The 23,934-nt window shown below is 50.1% G+C and overlaps 1 protein-coding gene across 3 annotated transcripts in view; it reads right to left on the bottom strand.

The window, feature by feature from the left end:
• Positions 1 to 557: 557 nt before the first annotated feature.
• Positions 558 to 23,934, bottom strand: part of CTTN (cortactin) — a 34,732-nt gene continuing 11,355 nt past the window's right edge. Inside the window, exons 6-18 of one of the 3 annotated variants that reach the window (XM_080913251.1) lie at positions 21,806 to 21,916; positions 20,546 to 20,600; positions 18,916 to 19,026; positions 16,780 to 16,890; positions 16,240 to 16,350; positions 15,353 to 15,463; positions 13,939 to 13,994; positions 10,381 to 10,450; positions 7,340 to 7,488; positions 5,606 to 5,695; positions 4,360 to 4,525; positions 3,132 to 3,203; positions 558 to 1,862 (exon numbers count right to left, since the gene is read on the bottom strand). In XM_080913251.1, the coding sequence (XP_080769377.1) occupies positions 1,726 to 1,862; positions 3,132 to 3,203; positions 4,360 to 4,525; positions 5,606 to 5,695; positions 7,340 to 7,488; positions 10,381 to 10,450; positions 13,939 to 13,994; positions 15,353 to 15,463; positions 16,240 to 16,350; positions 16,780 to 16,890; positions 18,916 to 19,026; positions 20,546 to 20,600; positions 21,806 to 21,916 (1,350 nt within the window). In that variant the 3' untranslated portion in view covers positions 558 to 1,725. The remainder of the gene's footprint in view (positions 1,863 to 3,131; positions 3,204 to 4,359; positions 4,526 to 5,605; positions 5,696 to 7,339; positions 7,489 to 10,380; positions 10,451 to 13,938; positions 13,995 to 15,352; positions 15,464 to 16,239; positions 16,351 to 16,779; positions 16,891 to 18,915; positions 19,027 to 20,545; positions 20,601 to 21,805; positions 21,917 to 23,934) is intronic. The other 2 variants (XM_080913252.1, XM_080913253.1) reach the window with 2 other exon arrangements.

Below are 23,934 nucleotides of genomic sequence, written 5' to 3'. Positions count from 1 at the left end.
CCAGCAGTGTGTCAAGACTTAGGAAGTGGCCACTGCTAAGATTTGAGTCTCAGAGTTTGTTCCATCATTAGTACCATCCATCCAGCTCTGTAGACAGGAGCCAGTGTGGAGGCACTATCGGGGAGCAAGAACAGCTTGCACTGACATCCCAGAACCCCCTTGATCTGCACACTGCCCAAGGAACAGCCCGCCCGCCACTGAGAACCATAGAGCAGGTTGTCAACAGCAGTGTCCAGCTCTGCCAATGGGTAAGCAATGGTTTGGTTCCCCGTTCACCTGCTTGCTACTTCTCTGCTACCCCAGGCTGGCCCAGTCAGGCCCTCCTTCAGCTACCAATACTGTCCAGGCCACTGTTGTCTTCTATGCTGCTGAATAGTACCCTGAAGAAATGGTACCTCTGGCTATAACCATTAGGATTCATTCAGAGGCTAATTCAGAACTACCCTCTCACCCCCACCCTCGAACTCAGCCCCAATGCTACCTTCAAAGCAAAACATGGAGACCATGCACTGCAGGAGACCACACAGCAAATGGATCAAAAAAAGTTTATTCTGAATATTTAATTTAAAAAAATCCATACCTATGAGGTGTGCTACAGAATTCCAGATGATAATTCATATAGAAAACCCAACCTAACAATGGAAAGGCAAGGATTCTGCAGGGAAGCACATGGAAAGAAAACGGGCATTGGCCCTCATGTGTCCCAGAGGTGGGGACATGTTCTCCTGACTGTGCGTAACCAGTGTGGCCCAGCCTCCTGGTGTCTCAGACACTTGAAAGCATCTTAGAGATAGTTGCTCAAGGAAGCTGGGGAGGCACCCAGGCGGATCAGTTCACTCAGTCCTGTGTTCAGCCACATCAATCTATCAACTATAATTGAATGTATTTGGCAAAAAGAACACAGCTCCCCACTGGGAGCATGCTTCTGGAAGTGTGCAGGGAGAAGGTATCTGTCTGTCCAGCCAGATGGTTGGCCCCACTCAGCACACTGATGCAGGCTGCTCAGGAGTCATGAACAGGTCGAAGACCCCTCCCCAAGCCTCCCATGTTGCAGGCCAAGCTCAGGATAAGCTGCCAGCACATCTCTGAGATGCACTTTGTGCTATAGGCCTCGAATGCAGATGGGAGAAGGTAACACTTCAGGGCAAGGCAGGAGAAAGGGTCAACCAGAACTGGGGTGTGAGGGGAGGTATCGATGAGATGAGATGGAGTGGGGGAAGCCTGGGGTCCTGGCTCAAGTGGTCAGGACTGACAGACTTGACTTCCCGTGAGGTGTCAATGCTCTGGAACCTCACTTTCCTTTGGCTCCTTTCCTCTTCCAAACACTGGACCCCAGAGAGCCTCCTCACTGAGTGGCCACTCCAGGAGCACTGTCTCCAACCTGGGGACCTGACTGCCATGGGAGGGAGGTGGGCACAAGGCCACATGTACCACCAGCCTCAGGAGAAGTGCAACTCCTGAAGTGGCTACATACCACAGTCAGCTTGGCCGAAAGTAATCACCCATGTTCTCTGTGAACACGATCGTCAGACATTAGCAAATTCTGTGGCAGGACACGCCCGAAGCATCAACAGACGTATTAAATATAAAGGCAATATGTATATTCCCCTCCCCACCTTCAGAAAAAGAACAAAAACAGAAATGGAAGCAGAAACCAACTCAAACACACGCAGACACGCTGTGGTGTGAACCCGGTGCTGGTACTGGTAGGCTCTGATGGCCACCCTACTGCCGCAGCTCCACGTAGTTGGCCGGGAAGAGCCCGTATCTGCCCTTGCACACCCCACGCCACCAGCCATCGTCAATCATTTCTATGTTGGTGATGATGTCATCGGGGTCAAAGGAGATCTCGTCATCGCCAGCTAGGGAGGGAGAGCAGAAGAGACTCAGATGGGATCGCCACCTGACCAGGTGGAAGACATCAAGACTGAGACTAAGAAACCCACCCAGCAGGGGAGAGGGGTGTGGAGGGGGCCTTCACTGTTAGACACATGACAAGGAGGGCAATGGAGAGGGCTGCTAAGGTTATACATGAAAATCTAGACTCAAGAGATGTGAGGTGATGGCCAAAAAGTCACAGGACCCATGAGTACTGGCTGGTTTTGTGTCAACTGGACACAAGCTGGAGTAACCACAGAGAAAGGAGCCTCACTCAGTTGAGGAAATGCCTCCATGAGATCCAGCTGTGAGGCATTTTCTCAACTAGTGATCAAAGGGAAAGGGCCCAGCCCATTGTGGGTGGTGCCATCCCTGGGCTGGTAGACCTGGTTCTATAAGATAGAAGCTGAGCAAAGCCAGGGGAAGCAAGCCAGTAAGTGACATCCCTCCATGGCCTCTGCATCAGCTCCTGCTTCCTGACATGCTTGTGTTCCAGTCCTGACTTCCTTTGGTGATGAACAGCAATGTGGAAGTGTAAAAGCTGAATAAACCCTTTCCTCCCCAACTTGCTTCTTGGTCATGTTTGTGCAGGAATAGAAACCCTGACTGAGATACCATGTGTGTACAGGAAATACATGCCAGGTCTTTGCTCAGGAAGAGAAGGGCCTATCGAGCCTCTCTCGGTCTCAGCCCTGGAGGCCTGAGGATTTGAGGGAGCCCAGCTAGGCATCCTATAAAGCACGGTCAAGTAATAATGGGACTAAGCCAGGAGGAATGACGTGCTGCCGTGAGAGGGGCCACACTAGTTCTAAGTCCTCCTGTGTGTGTGGCATCTTCTCTGGAGAGTGGGGTATGTTTCTGTGGAACCTGCCGGAGCCTGCACAGCTGGTCTGTGACTAAGGGGGCTCTGCAGCTTTAGGTCCCCAAAGATTAGAAGATGAGAGACAAAGGGGTAGGTACAGATATGGGCATCCCTGGCAGCATCCCGGGTAACACCTGTAAAGTTACTCCAAGATACACTGTAGAAATTGTACTCAGGCACAGTAAAGTCCACATGAGGCATCAATGGGGAAACCGAGGCACGATTGTTTAAGCCTGGGAGTTCAAGGTCAGACTGGGTAACAGACCCTGGTTCAAAACCAAGCATAAAACAGCTTTGTACTCCTTCCCAGAACTGGTCTCAGGAGGGGAGCGGCTGGGAACGTCACCCTGGGTAGAAACATCTTTGCCCGCAGGCCACGGTCAGTGCTTACCAGCCTGGTAGTCATACAAGGCGATGGCTGTGATGCCCAGGTCACTCTCATACCCATCATAGGTGTCATCCTCTGTAAGAAAGCAAAACCACTGAGCAGCGGCCAAGCCCTGCAAACATACTGCCCCAGAACTGATGGGAAACTTGCTAAGAGAGAGACCTCTTTACATCAGCTGGGTTCCAATGTGGCAGGTATTGAGATGGAGGCACCAGATACCTCCTAGAAACAAAAGGACTTAGTTGGGTGCTGGTGGCGCATGCCTTTATTGGGAGGCAGAGGAAGGCGGATCTCTGAGTTCGAAGCCAGCTACAAAGAGAAATCCTATCTCCAGAAAGAAAAAAAAAACCCACAAAAGCTCAACCTATGTTGGTGGTGCCATCCCTGGGTTAGTGATGCTGAGTTCCATAAGAAAGCAGGCTGATCAAGTCAGTAAGCAGCACTCCTCCCCTCCATGGTTTCTGCATCAGCTCCTGCCTTCAGATTCCTGCCCTGTTTGAGTTCCTGTCCTGACTTCTTCAGTAATGGGCAGCCATGTGGACATGTAAGCTAAAGAACCCCTTTCTTCCCCAACTGCTCTGGTCATTGTGTTTCATCAGTAGAAACCTTGACTACAACTACCACAGGTCTTGGCTTTCAAGAGAAGAGCTTAGACACTAACTCTGACACATGCAGACATGGACAAGGAACAAGTAGAGCAGCCTGGGCTACAGACTGAATGAGACTGTGGTGGTTTGAGTAAGAATGGCCCCCATATATCTGAATTCTTAGTCACCAGGGAGTAGCGCTATTTGAAAGATGCTCTGCACCCACCCCCATGGTGTTGCAGGAAGGATGAAGAACTCGCCTGATCTAGTGTCTTATTGAAGCCTCATTCTCCAAGTAAACATGTAGCCTCACTGTCTGTCTGCTGAGGCACTGGTTTATCTGCAGAGTACGGGAGATGTGGCCTTTGAGGTAGCTGGGCAACAGGCAGAGCCCTCCAAGGGAGGACCCACCAGGCCAGCAGATTCCCACTGCAGTCTTAACCATCCATGCAGCACAGAATGGCCCTTCCCGGGACTGCAGGATAGAGTACTGCATCTAACCTTCTCTAGTCCAGGGGGTGACCCAGAACTCACATTCCTAGGCAATCAGAGAGCAGCCCAACCCTCTCTGAGGAGCACACTGGAGGGGAGGACTTCTCAGAAACCCTCCCTTCACTGGGCATGGCTAGAGTGGGGTCCAGTACCTGCTTGGTAGTGGCCAGGAGCCTCTGTGGTCTCATAAACAGGCTCTGATGTGTAGGCTAGGCCTTGCTGGTTGCTGGCCTCAGGAACGCCTGCAGCCTCAGTGCTGTACTCAGGCTCAAGCTCACCACCTCGGTAGCTCGACTCAACCTTGAACGGAGCTGCATCCTGAGGAGAGACACACAGGCATCTCGCACGCTATGACCACAGACAGAAGAGCCCCATTCACAAGTGACCTCCATGGTCAGACAAAACAAAGCAAAAATGGAGGCAGAGGGAGTGGGAACAGAAGCTTCCTGTGGGAAATAGCCAGGCAGAGCAAGTTGCCACAGCCCAAGGAGAACAGTCAGGCCCAGAAGCAGTCCCATGTGGCAAGATGGTGGCAGACAAAGGCTACTGAAATGCTAACAACCACTTCCTGTTGTGGTAGCTCGACACTGGACCCTGCCCCATCTTCCCACTAAGGTATTTCAGGTACTTTCCTTGGCTCCTGCTCCCCATTGATCTGCCAGTCACAGGACCTGTCCCTGCCCCTGCCCCAACCCTCAACAAAAAGCCAGTGTGCCAGCACCTGGCCCAGCAGGAGGCATGACTATGTAGGCATGCCTCTGTCAGTTGGGCCACTTGCTACAAGGCAATATCCACTAAGAAGTCTCACAGGAAGTGACCACCACATAGGGCAAGTAGCAAAGGTGTTCAAAGAGAGGGAATCCTGGTGGTGAATGGGTCATGGTCACCTAAGCCCTAGTCATGGGTGGTGTCCACATTAGAACTCACGAGCAATGTTACCTAGCTAATGAAAGGGCAGTATATGAGGACTGGCTGGGATCCATGGGATGTGGCTGTGGGCAGAGGGTCTTACTTCAGTGAGGAAGCCCCAAGTTCAGGCAGAGTATGAGAGACTTGAGGCACGTATGAGGCAAGGACTCCACAAAGTTTCACGTGAGAAGGCCACAAGGACCAGAGAACAAGATGCTCAAGAGACTACGGAAGAACACTGTCTCGGGGCCAAGGGAGAGTTTATCCCAGAGGGAGCACGGTCAGGAAAACCAAAATACTGAGCATGCAGCATCTACTGACCTCCCAAAAGCCACAAGGAGAGGAAGGTTATGGTGCTATAGGCTGCCCAAAGATAAGAACAGCAGCCAACCTGGGGTGGGCTGACACCTAGCTCCCAGGACACAGAAAAGGAGGGTGTCAGGAGTCTGAAAGAGTCTAGGGCAGCCAACTGACCACGTGACTACCTACCTCATAGATGGGGCTGGACGGTGGTCTGTCTTCAGCTGGCTGAGGACTAGGGGATGCTGGGGGTGTCTGCTTCTTGGCTCTGGCTTGCTCCTAAGACAGAAGGACAGCAAATGCATGGTTACCCAGACAGCCTCAAAGTCAAGTCTGCCACTTTGTAAGGGAGTGGCACCCAGGTGGGAAGCTTGGCACCTGATGGCAGAGTAGAAAGCACTGGTCACTGGGTCACATAGTCAGGCCTTCTCAAGAACTGTGATACTCCTGTCACAGGTGGGAAGATGTATTTAGATGTGCAATGGACAGGTGCAGAGGTGACATCAAGCAGCCATTCCATCTGGCCCTCAGCTCATTTCTTAACTGTGGGCTTTGAGGCAAAGTTAGCATGGGTGAAGAGTTGCAGGGACCTTTGAGTGGGTAGATATTTTCTGCACATGAGGAAGACATGATCCCTGAGGGCTGACTGGGCTGCCCTCCATAGAGTATCCCGTGCAAACTCCTGGACTCCAGGACTACAACAGAACACTAAACAGAAGATAGAACAGAGGCAGTGAGTGGGACACATCTAGCCAACATCCCTCAGACTCCCTGGTCTTCAGAGCCGTGGCATCAAGTTTGAGATGTTCTAAGCACTTGGGGAGCAAGCTCAGACAGAAGCATGAGAAACTTATCAAGATCCGAATGTCCCCACAGGAGATGTTCAAGGTTGCAGTCAGGCCCCAGAGACAGGACTGAACCTCACCCATTCACCTCACACCCTTTCTCTACTCTTCTGCTAGGGGGAATAATGGTCACACCATGTGCTTTTAAGAAAAATAACATAAATACTTTAAGTCTTTGCAACCAAGGAGCTGTCTGTTCTATGGCAATCACCAAAGATGAAACACCCCAGGCATTGGTGGTCCTTTGCATCTGGGGGCAAGACTGATCTGAATGTTCAAGCCTCTTACACAATGAGGAGGCCTGGTTGTTAAGTTAGCCCATTTGTGACAATAGCTTTGAGGCCTGTTCCAGCCCTCCCTATACCCAGCTGGGTGCCAAGAAGAGCCCTCATTGTAAAATGAAAGTTTAATGTCACAAGAAACCTGAAGCCCAAGGGGGTCAGGTCTAGTCTCATCAGCTCAAAACTGACAGGGAAAGATGGTATAAGGAATGGAGTGTGCAGGACAGAAAGGCCTCACACAGCAGAGGAATCAGAATCAAGAGAATCTGAGAGAACAGTTCAGCAGTTATCCAGAACCCCATGACCCAGTCAGCCTGCAGACATCTGAGCCATCTGCCAACTGCACATCTTCCTCTGTGGGGTCTCAACCCCAACATCTCCTTGGGAGGAAGTGTTTATCAGCTTAGACAGAGCAAGAGTGTTTGTAAGTAACTCTGTATGAATTACTGAGGGCTCTGCTCCTAATAATCTGCTGAGCTGTTGCCAGCATACACGTATGGCCACTGACGTCGATGGTGTCTAGATGAAGGGTGATCAAGTTACTCTACCTTACCATGGAAGCAAGCTTTCCGACCACACCAGCCCCTCCTCAATCTAGCCAGAAGCAAATTAACTCCCCTCAGTGGTGAGTGAGAGAGCATGTCATAGAAGCCTCGGGACAGAGCCCTGCCCTGAGCATGCTCCCTCTACACATAGCAGTACCTTGAGTGACAGAAAGGAGCTTCCTCCCACAGTGCCCTGCTGCAAACTCAAGAGAGGCATGAAGGCCCTGGAACAGACACAGCATCATTACTCACTTCCAGCTTCCTTCGCGCCTCCTCCTGCTCCTGCCTTTCTTTGGCCATCCGCTGAGCTCTCTCGGCTTCCGCCTTCCGCCTGTCCTCCTGCTCTCTCTCCTTTGCCAGGTTTTCAAAGTTAGCACGGATATTACTGGTTTTGCTGGTCACTAGAGGAAAGAGACTACACGTCTGTCCCAGAACACCTCACCAAGACAAAAGCCACATCAGGATGACTTTGCAGTAGAGGCATCTTCACATGGGGAATAAGGATACCCACAGAATACTGTAGCTCACCCAAGCCAGCCACACACAAAGCCCAAGGGAGACTGATGGGCGTTAGAAGCCCTGGGTCTGCACCACAGTTAAGCTAGACACTGTCATAGCCACACACCACACACTCAGGGTGAATGCAGCAATAACTAAGCTTTCTAACCATGACAGATGGAATGTGGCTCAGCAGAAGTTCCCCAGTGAGGAGCTTTAGTGTAGCTCAGTGAGAGCCCTTGCCTGACATATACAAGGGACCAGGTTCCATCTCTGGCATCACAGGGGTTAAAAAAAAAAAAAAAAGACAAGAGCAGGGAGAAGCCATCGGTCATGAGCAGGGAGGATGGCAGAGGAGACAGTGACCCATACCTGTATATAGGCAAATGGCACTTTATAAAGGGAACAAGGAAAACCCATCAGGATGGGGTGGTTTATTTTGACTGGATGGCTTGATCAGTATAGCATTTTGATAGCTGGACCTTGGTGGTCAGCCTCAGGAGGAGGAAGTGGCCAAATAAGAGAACAGACCTTAGTGGCTAGCTTTATAGGAATGTAATCTAATGGTTTAGCAAGGAAGAGGGGGAGAGGGAACAGGCAAGATCTGCTAGAGCCAAGTTTGTCATGCTAGGGCCTACTAGAGCCCTCCCGGGCCTCAACTGAAAAAAAAATGCCTCTATAAGATCAGGCTTCAGCTGGACAGTGATGGCATACACATTTATTCTTAGTACTTGGGAGGCAGAGGCAGGCAAAATTCTGGTCTATAGAGTGAATTCCAGGACAGCCACGGATACACAGAAAACCCTGTCTCAAAAACCATTTAAAAAAAAAAAAAAAAAAAAACAGGCTTCAGATAAACTTGTGGGGTATTTTCTTAATTAGTAATTGATGGAGGAAGGTCCAGCCCATTGTGTTGGATCATTCCAGGGCTAGTGGTCCTGGGTTCTATAAGAAAGCAGGCTTGGGGCTGGAGAGATGGCTCAGCCGTTAAGAGCACTGACTGCTCTTCCAGAGGTCCTGAGTTCAATTCCCAGCAACCACATGGTGGCTCACAGCCATCTGTAATGGGATCCGATGCCCCCTTCCGGTGTGTCTGAAGAGAGCAACAGTGTACTTATATATAATAAATAAATAAATCTTAAAGAAAAAGAAAGAAAGCAGGCTCAGCAAGCGATGATGAGCAAGTCACTATGCAGCCCTCCTCCATGGCCTTTGAATCAGCTTCTGCCTGAAGGTTCCTGCCCTGGCTGAGTTCCTATCCTTACTTCCTTCAGTGATAAACAGCGATATGAAATCATAAGTCAAATAAACCCTTTCCTTTCCGAGTTGTACAGGTCATTGAGTTTCGTCACCTCAGTGACATCCCTAACTAAAATACTGATTATGATTTAAAGGCTAGGAGACGGCTGACAGACTGTTGGAGGGGCTCTACAGTTGAGTTGCAGGCCTAATCCAGAGACCTGATTGTAGTAAGAGTTTCTTTAAAAAAAACACAAAAATGTTATAAGAATGTTTTTGTTTTAGTCCCAGGTGTGGGACATGAGGCTGCCTCCGACTGTCGGCAGCAGCTGACTATGATCTGCCTCGTGCTCTAGCAGAGGCATGGTTTGGCCAGCTGTAGATAGTTTTTGTGACTATGTGATGTGTGGAATTCTGGGCAATTTTCAGAGGGTATAAAAAAATGATAGAATGCCAATAGATGGGGTTGGTCGAAGTTTGTTAGTAGTCATGCTCAAAGAAGACACAAGAAATAAATTAAATTCTTGGATCTCTAGCTCTCTCTCCTCTGTCATTTGTTGTGTTCTATCTAGTGATGGAGGTGAAACGGGGCAGGGGTGGGGGAGGGGTGTGTGTGTGTAAGGAGTGGAAAAAAGAGACACAAAGCATCAAAAAGCAGCTACATCTAGTATTTAAAACCAGACAAGGTGCAGGTAGCAAGCTCCTGAGTGAACAGGCCTTGGGAAGTGTTTAGAGACCACAGCCCAGGGGAATCCCTAGCCCCGTGGAACCACACTCCACTTGGCCTCGGCTCACATGGCTTCCCTGAGAGCATCCTCTGCCCAGCCTAGCGCAGTCATTCTTGTTCCCTTGGCAGGCCTGAGCATGGAGAAGTCTGCGGTCCTATGACAATGCCATCCTGCTGAGGCCTGACACAGATAACACTATATTGTATTCTCTGTGCAAGCACCTCAGTCTTATTGTTTTAAAAGCATTCTATTTACTCTTTCCTCTTTTTGAGACAGGGTCTCACTGTACAGTCCAAGCTGGCCCAAGCCTCTGTACCCAGGCTGGTCTTATGGCAAGCCTCCTGCCTCAGTCTCCCAAATGCTGAGATTACAGTTGTATTCCACCATGCCTACACCCTGTGATATGAGACACAGTAGATATCAATAAGACAAGTGGTGTCTCCAGGTGCCTTTGCAAAAGGCCCTGATAGTTTTCATAGTATCAGAATGGCCGAAGAACCAATCCTGTTGTCTGCAGTGCCAATGGTCACTACCTCCTGGTGTACGTTGAGATTTCTATCCTATATGCAAACGGCACTCTCTAGGTGCATCTCACTCCTCACACGCCCAGGAGACACCTGAAAGGATGGTTCTGAGCCACTGGACAAAAAGCCGTGAGAGGAGTGGGCTCAGGAGACACACAGAGGCTGCTCCCAGAACCTGGTCACTAGCACCTCTCACCAACATCCCACAGGGTGAGGCCTTCCTCTTAGCCATGTCTGGGAGACCATGGGGCACCAACACTGCACCCCACATACCATACAGTGCTTTCAGACTGCTAGGACTCACCAGCCTCAATGGGGACAGTCTTCTGATAGGCAGATGGCACCTGGACCACTTCTTCAAAGGTGGATGCGTTCTACAGAGACAGAGAGGAATCAGGGGGTACTGTCCACACTCCACAGCCAGGGCAGCTGTAACCTAGTGCATGTGAGGGGCCTTCCCCAGCTTTCCAAACACCCCAACACAGAGCTCTTTCTCCATCCTGCACTCTACAGATCCACTGGGGCTCGGCTCCCTTCCACACATTCACTGACTATCCTCCAGTTGCACGCTCAACTTAGAACGTAAGTCACTGTGGGTCACAGGGTCACTTTGCCAGGCCCCCTCCTTGTTCTTTTGTAGGCTTTCTCAATTTTCCAATCCTCAACCATGCTTACAGGCTCCAGAATTGCTCTGGTAGGGATGAAGGAAGCCAGTGGCTGACCTAAGCACAGGCCAATGGGGCTCTGTCACCAACAATAGTCCCAGCCACGTGGCTTCTAAAAAGACACCAGGGTTCAGGGTATTCACTATTCCCAACACATGCCACATGAAGGGAGGCTGAAGGTGGTCGAGGGGCCCTCTCCCCAGTGAAAGTACAACTTCCAGATGGGCTATACTCAGTGTGACCCCCCCACCAGACCTTTCCCTCCTACAGGAGAGCTAAGACCATGAGAGGTGAACTGCTGCTCTACCTGATCTCCCCTATGGAGCCACTCCCAATCGAGAGCCGCTAGAGCTATGCGCACCTTAGCTGCCCTCACCGCCCCTTTTCTAATTCCTAGGGACCCTGCCCCCAAATCTGACCCTATCCTGCTCTTCCAAAACAACCCTCACCTAGCTGTTTAGGAGACTCCTGTCTGATCTGCAATTCTCTGGAGGAGCCCTGATCCATCTCCACACCCTCCACTCCCTTCTCACTCTTGCCTTCCAGATCACAACACTCCTTTTTTCTAAAGTGTGCTGGGGTGACACCTAGGGCTTCCCCAGCCCTATGTCAGCCTCACCACTGAACCACGCACAGCCCCAGCCCAGTTTCCTAACCCCGTCCCCCACTTTCCTGAGTCTCTCCCTCCTCAGCCCTTGATCCATACTGCCCACGTCAACCCTCACTGCCTCATTCTCCATAGAGCCTGGCTCTGGAGCCTAACAAGGGTGGCCACTCTTGTCCTTGGACCACTTGTAGCTGCCCAAACCACCATGGAGGAACACTTTTCCTGTCTAGGAGAGGATAGACTGGTATCGAGGTTACCACCTTATCCTAGTCACTATGAGGATGAACATAGAACAGCCTCGGCATAGTCTGGGCCCTGATCCTGCCCCCACAGTCCCTTGGGCTTCTCCACAGGACAATAGACAGAGAATAGCCACGCCTGGTTGGCAGGAGGGGGAGAGAAGAGACGATTCTAACCACATCATTTCCTGACTATGAGTGCACAAGGTCAGTGGTCACCATCTTTACCATCACCACTAACCACAGATACCACAACTTCCTCAATGCCAGCCTCTGACTAACACACTTAGTTCCTCATGTCCTCTGCCACAGGGCTCTCAGCCACCAGACACCTGGTCCCCTGCCACTTCACCCATCCTCCTTGTTCAGTCTATTCTGTCTGGCAGAGGTAAAGCCCTGAGGGGTACCTCTCAGCAAGCTGCACAGCCCTGCAGCATCCTGGCTGCCTAAGGCCTTATTACTTAATTACCCTGCTAATTACCTTCCTCTTCTCTACCCAAGTCCCCTAACTCTGCAAGGCTCCACCACTGCCTTGAGTTACACCAAGCCCTCCCTCTGCTCTGTCAAGTGCAAGGATTACAGGTGTGTGCAGCTATGCCGGGACTCGGGCTCCTTCAGTAAAGGACAGGGTACATGTTCCACAGGTGTCCCAAGGCCTAACCTACAGCAGGAAATAGAACTGCCAGCCTCACTCTTTCACAGCCACAGTGACTTCGTTTCTAACCAGGCTCCTGTCACATCCTCTGCTTTACTGACACTGCCCATCTTTGCAGAAAAGCTCCTATCTATCCCCAAAGCCTGACCCAGGAAGCAATGAGAGGGTCACTGGGTAAAGGCACTTGCCTCTAAGCCTACTGACCTGAGTTCAATCCCTGGGACCCACATGTTAGAAACCAACTCATACAAGTCCTTTGACTATCAAATATGCTCAGTGGCACATACATGTGCACACATACATACACATCTACATATATACATGCATAGATATAATAATCTGGTTTTCATTTTGTTTTGAAGACAGGGTTTCTCTGTAAACACCTGGCTATCTTGAAACTCTCTGTAGACCAGACTGGCCTTGAACTCAGGGATCTGCCTGCCTACACAACCTGAGTACTGGGTTAAAGTTGTGCACCACCACCTGGCTACATATAATCATTTTTAAACTCAGTTCACCTGGCTTCCTCAGGGCCAGTTAGCTCAAGCCACCTGCTTTGCTCTCGGGGCCTCCTGTGAGATACCCTGGCAACACGGGGGATGCCTAGGGTAAAGCCAACCACAGTGAACTGAGTCTAAAGGAAGAACAACTCTGGGGATGACCCATGCATGCCATGTGACCACAGCCAAGGATAGGGAGGAACATTGGCATCTGTGACATTGAGCAGACGAAGGTCACCTCAGGCAGAGGAAAGCAACCCCTGCCAGGCTGCTGAACCCACAGAGCTGTCTAGCAACAGCCTCCCCACCACTGGCTGACATACTAGAAAAAAGAATTCTTTCACCGGCTCACAGCTGACCCCACAGGGCCCAGGAACTGATTAAAAGCAACAAGAGGCCGGTGAGGGGATCTGGAGAGAGGGAACAACCTGTTACCACAGGAGCACACTTTCATACCTAAAAGAAAAAACTGAACAAGATGGCACTGGCCACCAATGCCAGACTCTGAAGGCTGAGGCAGAAGCATCTCAAGTCCCAAGCCATCCTGGGTGGCACAACAAAACCCAATCTGAAGGAAAAAGTGAAAGGGGGCAGGCTAAAGCCCAGTTTGTCCCAGCTGCTGACCAACTGCAACAAGATTAGTAGTCCAGCTCCCCCTGTCTGTGGCAACAGACAATGACTAAACATGGCCACTAAGCGCTTCCAAGAACTGGTGCTTACCTGGCTTTCTGCTAATAATTAAAAGTTCAAATAGTTGGGCTGAAGAGATAGCTCGGAGATTAAGAGTGTTGGCTGCTCTTCCAGAGATCCTAAGTTTAATTCCTAGCAATCACATGGTGCCTCATAACCATGTATAATGCAATCTGGTGCCCTCTTCTGGTGTGCAGGCATATGTGCAGGCATATGTAATAAATAAATCATTAAAAAAAGAAAAAAAAAAAAAAGACAAATAGTCCCCATGACTCTTGTATTTCAAGATCCCAGCTGCTAATTGCTGTGCTGTGACCAAGTACTCAGCTTGCTTGGCCTCAGCCCCAAGTATAAAACCAGAATGAACCCAGTGTGCCACATGAGGCATGTAGGTGGTCACTCCTGGGCCATGGAATGACATATGCCTAATGTTGCTGGACAGACCTCTAGTGTTGTGAGCCAAGGACCCTCGGAAGGACACTGCCACCATAGCTCACCAGCCTTACCTTGTCCATCCGATCCTTCTGCACCCCGTACTTCCCGCCGAATCCTTTGGCATAGTCTAAAAGTGGTAAAGGCAAGACTTACATGAGGCTGAGGATGGGCAAGCAGCAGCAGGCACATGCACATGGATCTACAAACAGCCCAGGGACACAAACCAGAGCAGAGGGATGTGAAAGCTGCCCGAGGATGGGCTCTCCTGGCAAAGCCAGCTGTCTAACCACAGTGCCCAGTGCAGGCAGGGAGCAGGAGAGGTGTGGGCACAGGAGAGGTGTGGGCATGCTTCCAGGAATGGGGACAGGGAGGGGATGGGTGGCAGGCCAGCGGGAAGGAAGCCGAAGAGGGAGGACACAGGACAGGCCTTTGCAGTGCACACTCCTATAGCACAGTCTTCGCACCAGCCAGGGCCTTATTCTCATCTGCTTCCTGGGCGCCTGCTCTACTGGGCACTAATTAGAGGCCCCACCGTAGTTTGTTCTCTTGCTTTTTAAAAGAAAAAAAAACAAAAAAACAAAAAACAAAAGAAACCCTGTGTGTGGAAATGCCACCAGACAACTGTCTGTCGCTGCCACACACAAACACATGAAAGTGACAGTCACGTAGCTTCAACATCACAAGATCCAATGGCCACCTCCACACAAGCTGCTGGGCCGGCAGTAAGTACATTCACCCTGGGCCTGATGCCATCTGGGGGCCTACAGCCCACCCTGATTCAGGGAGTCACAAGCCTTTGCCTGGACGCTCAGGTTCCAGGGACCTGATCAGCTCTGGGGGCCAGGTCTGATCTCTCAAGGAGAGGAAAACTGCAGTAGCTACTGAGACCCCCAGTATTAGCCACACACACAGTGTGCAAGGTGAGGCTCTGGGTGGAGACAGATACTACACACAGACAGTGTGCCCGAAAAACAAAACAAACACACACACAAAACTTTGTACATTTGGCCAAAAATATAAAAAATAAAAAACAAACAAAAAAACAAAACCCAAAAACCAACAGAAAACCCCACAGCACCGTAAGCAAAGACACAGGGAGCACATAAAACATGTCTTTCATTCTCCAGGACCCCAGGGTGTCGTCAGCATCAGGTCTGGGAGAAGTAGTAAAATCCGAGTCCCTGTGGGTCATTAAGGAGGCGCTCAGAGTCAGCACTGGAGGTCAGCAGCAATGAGGCCAGAGGTGTTTGCTGCAGATACTACACCCACCTGGCCTGCAGAATGCCTCCTAACCTGAACCCAAAAGGTCAGAGGAAAAAAAGAACAGGGGTGGAGGTTGGAGAGGAATGTTGCTTTAGCAGGACACTGGGTGGAGGACATCTTGGGAACTGTCACAGCACTGTGGTAAAAACCCTGATTCTGAAGTCTATGCTGCAAGCCAGCTGCACTGCAAGGGCTGCTGGGAGGAGGCAGGGAGAACTGTGCCTTGCTGGGACTCGTGCTTGGCCAATCTCTCCTTGTAATCAAACCCCACAGCGGAGGAGTCCTGCCTCTCGGACTGAACACCAAATTTGCCTCCGAAACCAGTCTTATAGTCTGGAGATCCACGTGAGAGAGAGAGGAACATGACCGAGAGAGGAAACAGGTTAGAATCACATGAGCACGTGTAATGGTCAAGTACATCATGTTCAGTCAGCGAGAACTGATCTGGGCCTGGTGTTCTAACACTGACCAAAGCATCAAGGAACAAACTTAAAGACCAGTAGACTTCAGCTGAAATGCAGAAGCAAAATCAGAACTGGATGGTAAATGTAAAGTTTAGTTAAAGCTACTCAAGGCTTCAAGGTCTGCCCAGGACAGCTGGAGACACCTACCAGGGTTTTACCCTCCACAAACCAGTTTTCCCTGGGACAGGGTTCCCACTGTGACAAGAAAACTCCTAATTAGAAGGAAGTGTGCAAGGATTTGAGGGAGGCTCAGATACAGACAGAATCTGCCCAGCACAGACCAGTCCCTAGGGTGCCATCTCTGTGACCGCAGAAAAAAGTGTGCCTTCCATATACTATGGCCCACCTTATAAAGGAGAACACAGAAACCCAGAGGACAAAAGCCCGCCCCCTAAGAGTGCTACAGTAACCAGGCTCCCAGAGGCTACAGCCTGGTGTAGAGGGTGGGATGGGACAAGATCACTCTATCCCCCTACCACCTACAGGGGGACTTCTGAAACTGGGGGAGACATGGGCAACTTCACACCGTGAAAACAAAACTCAGACAGAAACATGGCTGACATGAAGCACATGACCCACCGAGGAACAAACACGAGCTTCCCAGAGGGCCCTGAGGAAAGCAGGGAGTGGGGCTAGAAGAGGTACCTTTTTGGGATTCATGCAGTTGCAGCTTCTCTTGATGGTCCCAGCCAAGGGCACACTTGTCCTGTCTGTCTGTCTGCACACCAAACTTTCCTCCAAAGCCTTTTACATAGTCTGCATGCACAACAGAAAGCCATACCCCGGCATTACTGCACATCCAAGGACAAGGAGGAGGTGGGTTTCAGATGCAAGAAGACACACTTCACTAGACCCTGGCTGACACCCATCAGAGGCCCTCCTTGAGACAACCGCATTTTTGGAGTGCGGTTAAACAGGCAGGACCAATGCATGCGGCTCTCAAGGCAGCGAGGTCTCATCACACACAGGCAGACGTGCGTGACAGGACACTGCTACAAGCAACACTGGGGTTTGGGGTCAAAGATGAGGCCACTGTTTGAGTTCTTAAGTAACCATCAGCTGGGACTGGCCGCCTTAGGCTGACCATTTAAACTACTGCAGGTGACGGCCATTTTTTCTCTTCTACCGTGGCCACACCAGTCATCCTGGGAGGGGCTGGCTAGAAGAAGATAAAGTAGCAGGTACCTTTCTGGGACTCATGCTTCTCTGTTTTGCCTTGATACTCAAAGCCCACAGCACTTTTATCCACCTTGTCCTTGTCAATACCGTATTTACCACCAAAACCTTTGGAGTAATCTGAAACAAGAAGAGCACTGTATAAAAAACTAGCAATGGGGGGGGAGGGGGGAGAAGGATGGGAGGTGCCTGCCACAAACTGTGAAGGCCTGAGTTCAATCCCTGGGACCCACATGGTACATTGTATAAGGAGAGACCAACTCCTATAAGTAGTCCTCTGATGGCCACACATGTGCACATCCATACACAAGCACAAAATGAATAAACATAAAAAAACCAAGCCAGCAACAGATTAAATGGGCATGTTATATGGTCTTTAAGTATGTAAATTGTGGACGGTCAAGACAGCTCAGTAGACAAAGGCACTTGTCACTAAGCCAGGTGACCTGAGCTCAATCCCTGGGAGCCACATGGTGGGAAGAGAGTGCCCAAATGTGGTGGCTCACACCTGTCTCTCAGCACTCATGAAGCCAAAGCAGGAGGATTGGTGAGGATCTGAAGCCAACAAATCCAATACACACTGAATCCAAAGCCACCCAGGGCTATAAAGTGAGACCTTGGCTGAAAACAGATAAGAACAAACAAAAAGAAAAACAGAACAGGGCTGGAGAGATCACTCAGCAGGAAGAACACAAGATGCTCTGGCAGAGAGGACCAGATTCAGTCCCTAGCACCCTCATGGTGGCTCACAACCATCTCTAATGGCATCTGATGCCATCTTCTGGAGTTTAGGTACTCATGAAGACAGAGCATCATGTAAATAATAAATTAAAATAAGTAAATCCAAAAAAAGGGGGGTGGATCTAAGGGCTTCTTTTTTGATGCAAGCTCTTGATTTCTAAAAATTGGTAAACACTAAACAGAATTAACAAATGTGGGTACAAAAGAAACAGCACAAGGAAGACCGGTATGAAGCAGTCTGTAAACACTGCCCTGTGCCACAGTGTAGCTTCCTGCTCTTTACACAGCAAAGAAGGAGAAAGCCAGTATGACCTAGCAGAGCCTTTGGGCAAAGTTTGTCATAATTAAAGGGGTCTGGAGGACGTGGTGCTCAAATCCAGATCCTGTGCTCTGCCAGGAGCTACACTCCCAGTCCCAGCTCCCAAGTCAACCAGACTGCTCAGCTAAATCCAACCTTTAAAAAACTGAGAAAGAAGGGGTGGAGGTCGGGACTTCAAGATGGTTCAGCAGGTACAAGTACAAGGTACGGTACGCAAGGCAGAGACAGGAGGATCTCCATGAGTTCCAGACCAGCTTGGTCTACATAGCAAATTCCAGGACAGCCAGAGATATACAATAGGCATCCTGTCTCAAACAAAACAAAATAAAACACAAAAAGGTGCTTGCCACACAAGCATGCCAATATCAGATCAATCCCTAAAATCCAGACAGGTAGAAGATGTGATTCCATGAATGTCTCTAGCATTCACACATGACATGCATGCCTCCAACAAACAACACACACACACACACACACACACACACACACAGCACAGACTCACACTTGTAATTCCAACGTTTAGGAGGCTGGGGGAGGATGGGGTCAAGTGGGAAGCCGTATGGTGAGCTCCTGTCTTAAACTATAGAGGTACAAGAGCGGTGCTTCTCAACCTTCCTAATGCTGCAACCCTTTAATACAGTTCCTCATGCTGTGCTGATCCTGACCAATAAAACTATTTTTGCTGCTACTTCATAACTGTCATTTTGTTACTGTTATGAACTGTAATATAAATATCTGATATGGAGGATATCTGCTATGAGACTCCTATGAAAGGGTCATCCAACCCCAAAGGGGTCACAACCCACAGATTGAAAGCTGCTGCACTAGAGAGATGTTCAGTGGTTAAGAGGACCCTTTTGAGGCTCCCGACACCCACACGGACACTCATAACCATCTATAAATGCAGTTCCTTTTCTGGCTTTCACACAAAGCACATATACAAACATGTACGCAAAACACCCCCCCCCCCAACACACATCAGATAAAGATAAATAAATCTAAAAAAAAGCAGAACTAAGAAAAGGTTATAAGGAACACAGAACAAAATCCAAACTGACAAAAAGGAGCTCAAGACCCAGCCAGACCTTTCTGGGACTCATGCTTCTCTGTCTTGCCCTGGTAGTCAAAGCCCACAGCACTCTTGTCTACACGGTCAGCTTGTACTCCATATTTGCCACCGAAGCCACTCGAGTAGTCTAAGGAGACAAGACAGCAATCAGCAAGAGTTAGAACTCCCAAGAGATACACTGTGTACATTTGGAACACAAGGGTTGCAATCTTTAGATGACACCGGACACCTCTGCTGGTGAACCTTGTTATTAAGGTAGCAGTCCTCCATAACTGGATGGTTTTCTGAGCGCAAAATGGGAGCCTCCCTTTCTCCTTGGGGCTTCCCGGTCTCTGCCTGAGAGTGTCCCTCAACAGTGGCTGGCCTTGCCTGGCTATGTCTGAAAAGCGACCTTGTACAGAGGTCTCTGCAAGGCTCTATAACTCAGCACACATGCCCTGCTCCGGCTTCCCACCAACATGATAATTAGGTGCTGTGCCATAACCAATCGGCCCTTCCTTCTCACTTGAGGCCACCGCCAATCAGCCATTCCCATCGTATCCTAAAGACACCCTTCTACACCCTATCCCTAAAACTGTCTACAGAGGCCATCCCATACACACTCACGGCCAAACCCTGCTCTTTGCCACCTCTGCTCCCTTTCTCCCTTCAGGTTGGTGGCCAAGAGCCTCCAAGGAGAAAGCGGGGAGGGACACGACCCTCAACTTTGTGCAGAAGAGTTCAGATTACATCCCACCATTGCAGGCGACTGTTTCGTACTGAGAGAATAAACCGGTCATAGCAGTTCGCACAAGGCATCATCAGCCTCTGCGCTGTGAGATCCTGCTCCAAAAAATCACGGTAGGGGCCCTGAGACTGCAGATGGGAAAAGCTCGCCATCAAGCCTGATGATCCTTCCCCAGGATCCATGTGTTAGAAGGACAGACCTCTGTGAGTTTCTCTCCACCCCTGATCTCGGCACATACAAAGCAAATAAAAATGTTTAAATAAAATAAGTAAATAGTAGGAGGGGGGTTTACAAAGAAATAAGGTGTCTGCCCACTTTAAACCCTCACTAGCCAAAGCCAGGCATGGCTGCACTCAGCTGTGGTCCCAGTCCATAGTAGACTGAATCAGAAGACTGCTAGGACTTGGAAGCCAGCATAGGCTACAGAATGAGTTCCTGTCTCAAAAATAAAATGACAATTCATAGTCAGGTGAAGTGCCACACACCTGCAATTCCAGCACTCATGAGTCTAAGGCAGAATTGCTGAGTTCAATTGTTGAGTATCAATGTCAATGTCATGATAGCATGACATTATCTTAAAAGAAACCAAACCAAAAAAAAAAAAAAAAAAAAAAAGCTCCAGAGTCATGTGACATCATGAAAATCAATCAACACTCTCTTCCCCATGTTTCAGAACACAGTATCAATAATACAGGCCTGCAATTCTGGTCCGTCTTCTGGAAACATTTGCATTTGCTGTTCATCCACAATGCCTCAGCTGACTGAGCTGCTCTGTTCAGGTAAAGAGAAGGCAGCTTCCACTGGAGCCAGCAGGCTCTGTGTATGCCACAGACCCCGCCACAGCCAGATGACCCAGAGCCCAAAGCACAGAGCGGAGGCCTCCCCGCCTCTCGCCACCAGCAGGATGCACTCGCCTTACCTTTCTGCGAGGCGTGCTTCTCCGTCTTCCCCTGGTATTCAAAGCCTACAGCAGACTGCAGGACAAAAACATAAGACAGGCATTTAAAACAGCACAGCGATGACCCACCTAAACTCATGGCACACAAAGAACAAAGCTTTTAGTTATGTGGTTAGGTGCATGCGCCACACATAGACAAAAGCCAGAGGCTGTCCGGTGTCCTGCTCTATAACTGTTTCCTTATGCCTTGAGACAGGGTCTCCCTGAACCTAGAGCTTGCTGGTAGCCATCTTCCCATCTCCCCACTCCACACCAGTACTGGGCCTGCTTCTTATGTGGATGCTGGGGTCCAAACAAAAGTCCTCACTGCCGTCTGAGCCACCTCCCCACCCTTGAGTGTTTGGATTTTTGTTTGTTAATGCACACTCTCACTTTGTGGCTCAGACTGACTTTGAACTGGGGGTAATACTCCTGCCTCTGCCTCTCAGGTGCTGAGGATATAGGTGTGAGCTAGGCTTAAACAATGTTGCTTTTTGAGCTTTGATTTCATAGTCAAAATACAGACCCAATCATCCCTGCCCGGATCTGTGTGAGCAGAACTTTCCATCCCCTGCAGGCTCCCTGCTTGGTTGACTTATTCCAGGCACAGCATGCTGATCTGGAATGAATTCCACTGCCACATGGACTTCCTGAACAAGCTTTACTGAGAACATTAACAAGATAGCATGCCTGCCCTTAGCATCCACTCTGCTTCCTGTGCAACCTGGATCTGGGACTCTGCACCTCTCATACTTCAGCCACGATGACCCTGCTACTGTGTCAGCATTAGGACAAGCACTGAAAACAGTGGGCTTCCCTGTTCCACTGACAGCCCCAGGCTAGGAGAATCAGAACAGCCTCAGGCTTGCTACAGAGCGTCTGGACACTCAGACCAGCTCTGCATGTCCATGCTGAGGGAGGGTTCTGCCTACCAGTCACATCCATCAGGGGAATCGATGAAAAAGTCCCTGATAGCATGCCTTAGCTGAGTCAGAGGCTAAGCACACAGGGGGCTATCACTCCATGTCACTGCCTAGTTCCCACTAGACAGTCAGCACCACCCCCACTTAGGCCACAGAGGCAAGCATCAGAGACGCTCATTTAAATTCTCACCTAGCCACCCTTCCTGCAGTCCCATGGAGTCGGAAAGTCCCCATACCCAGCTGTGTTGGCCCACACAGGCAGCCACAAGTGCAGCCTGCAGCTGTGGCAGGGAGCCTGCAGCCCCTGGCTATCACTCACCTGATCGACCCTGTCCATCTGGACACCAAACTTGCCTCCGAATCCCCGGACTGAGTCCACTTGTGAGCAATGTTTGGAAAGCTGTGACTGGTACTCATGGCCCACAGCCGACTACAACGAAGAACAGAGATGCGGCATTATGCACCCATGCCCAGTGTGGTCTGCAACATACTCCCCAGCGCTGCTGCTACAGCTACGTGGGGCTATAGGGAAGACACCCACCCTGTCAGGGAGGGGCTTCGGAGGCCCCAACTCCCAGGACATAGCCTGGTGCAGGATTCTGCTATGTACCCTAAACCTAAGATCCTCCAGACTAACACCCCTGATGACAAATAGGAACTTTACAGGACAGAACTTGCAGTAAACACAGGAAGACCCATTTACTTAGTCACTCTCTCAAAGTCGGGTGTTTTCAGGGCTGTGACCCAAGAGCCAAAGCAGCACACACTTTGTGACGCAGAAACAGATACGGGTCTGGCCATGGCAATGCAGACCTGCACACCACACCTCCCAGACATGCAGACTACACTGGCAGGAGCCAAGGGCTGTTACCTACACAACAGCCCACATCAGCCCTCATTAGGCTGCAGGTCCCCCAGGGCCTTTGTTCAAGACCTACCAATAGGCAATGCAAGGGACATCAACCCACAGTCTGCTAGCAGACCCCCTCCCTAGCCCCTCCCATACAAGTGTTGATATCTGCTCTGTCACCAGCTGTCAGCGATGCCACTGCCTACCACTGCAGCCCTGTGGCCTTTCCTCATGATGGACGATACCTGTGTAACTCCTTCCTAGACAAGGACAGAAGATCAGTGTGGGGATGCAGAGGGCCCTGTTCCTCTGAACCCGTTATCTTGGCCAGTAACCACAGGCTCTTCCACCCACAGCTCCTGAATAAGCTTGGAGGCTTATTATTTGATAATAAGCGCCCAGGCCCTAAGCTTTGGCTTGTTCCCATAGCTCGTTACTCAATCATCCTATTTAAACTCATCTAAGTTCTGCCACGTAGCTGGCTACCTTTCCTCCACTTCATACATTCGATTTCCTCAGGCTTTGAGGTGAATTTTCTCATTCTTGACTTCCAGAAGCCTATCTTTTCTTTGCTGGATGTCCCACCTTCTATTTCCTGCCTCAGCTACTAGACCATCTGCTTTTTATTGGCAGGTGATGCTTCTACACAGTACATAAGAGAGTCTTTCTATATTGGCCCTCCTGACAACCCAGAGCCCCGACTCTGACTACGCTACAGGGAACGTCGGCCCCGTGTACCACAAACTTCTCTTGGTTCGACCTTGCACTTGGGCCCTGTTCTGCATATCACCAACTTCAATGCCCCTCTTCAAGGCCACTGAGGTTGGTAATACGCAGGACACATTCTACAGAGAAAGCCTTGGCTGAATCTCTCCTTCCCAGGCTCAACTGTGGTCAACAACTGAGGGCAGACCACAAGCCACAGCCTGTGAAACCCCATGTGGTATGGTGGCCTGCCCTCGGCCTCTAAGCTCCCACACAGAAGCTGTCAGTGAAGAATCTAAAAGAGGCAGCCATGCCAAAGAGAGTTCCTGGCAGGGTTGTCCATCAGAAAGAAGTGAAAGAGAAAACAGGGATGAAGTGAGAGCTGGCCCCGGTTCCAACCTGCTGATGGAATGTGTGCTCAGCAGCTTTTGGTCTTCTACTGGCAGAAACATATCTATTATTTCCTTGACATGCATCATGCAGAAAAAGCAGGAAGCCTCCTTGACAGGCCACAACCACCTGATCCCTAAAGAATCCCGGTAGCTCCAGTCCTGAATCCTCTCAGGTTTGTGCTGCCCTGGATTAGCCTGACTGAAGAAGGCTGGAGAAGACAGACGACGAGGAGCTCAGCCATTCGTGTTCAGGTTTTTGAGGACATATTACTCTCAGGTGTTCACACGAGCCAGGAGCTAATACACAAGGCTTAGGGGACCAACAAGATGGCACACCCTGGCTAATGTCACCCACTGCTTGAGAGCCACTAGTCAACATCCAGCTGAGGAGGTGAACTGAAGACTTTAGGAGCAGTCTGGTCCTGACAGTAGTCAGCCACAGAAGGTGGCAGTGCACAGTTACAACACAGGAGACCCAGCACAGAGGACCAGGCAAGGCAC

Source organism: Micromys minutus (assembly GCF_963924665.1).
Source record: "Micromys minutus genome assembly, chromosome: 2".
NCBI lineage: Eukaryota > Metazoa > Chordata > Mammalia > Rodentia > Muridae > Micromys > Micromys minutus.
Note: the sequence above shows the minus strand (reverse complement) of the source record. Positions and strands in the feature narration are given on the sequence as shown.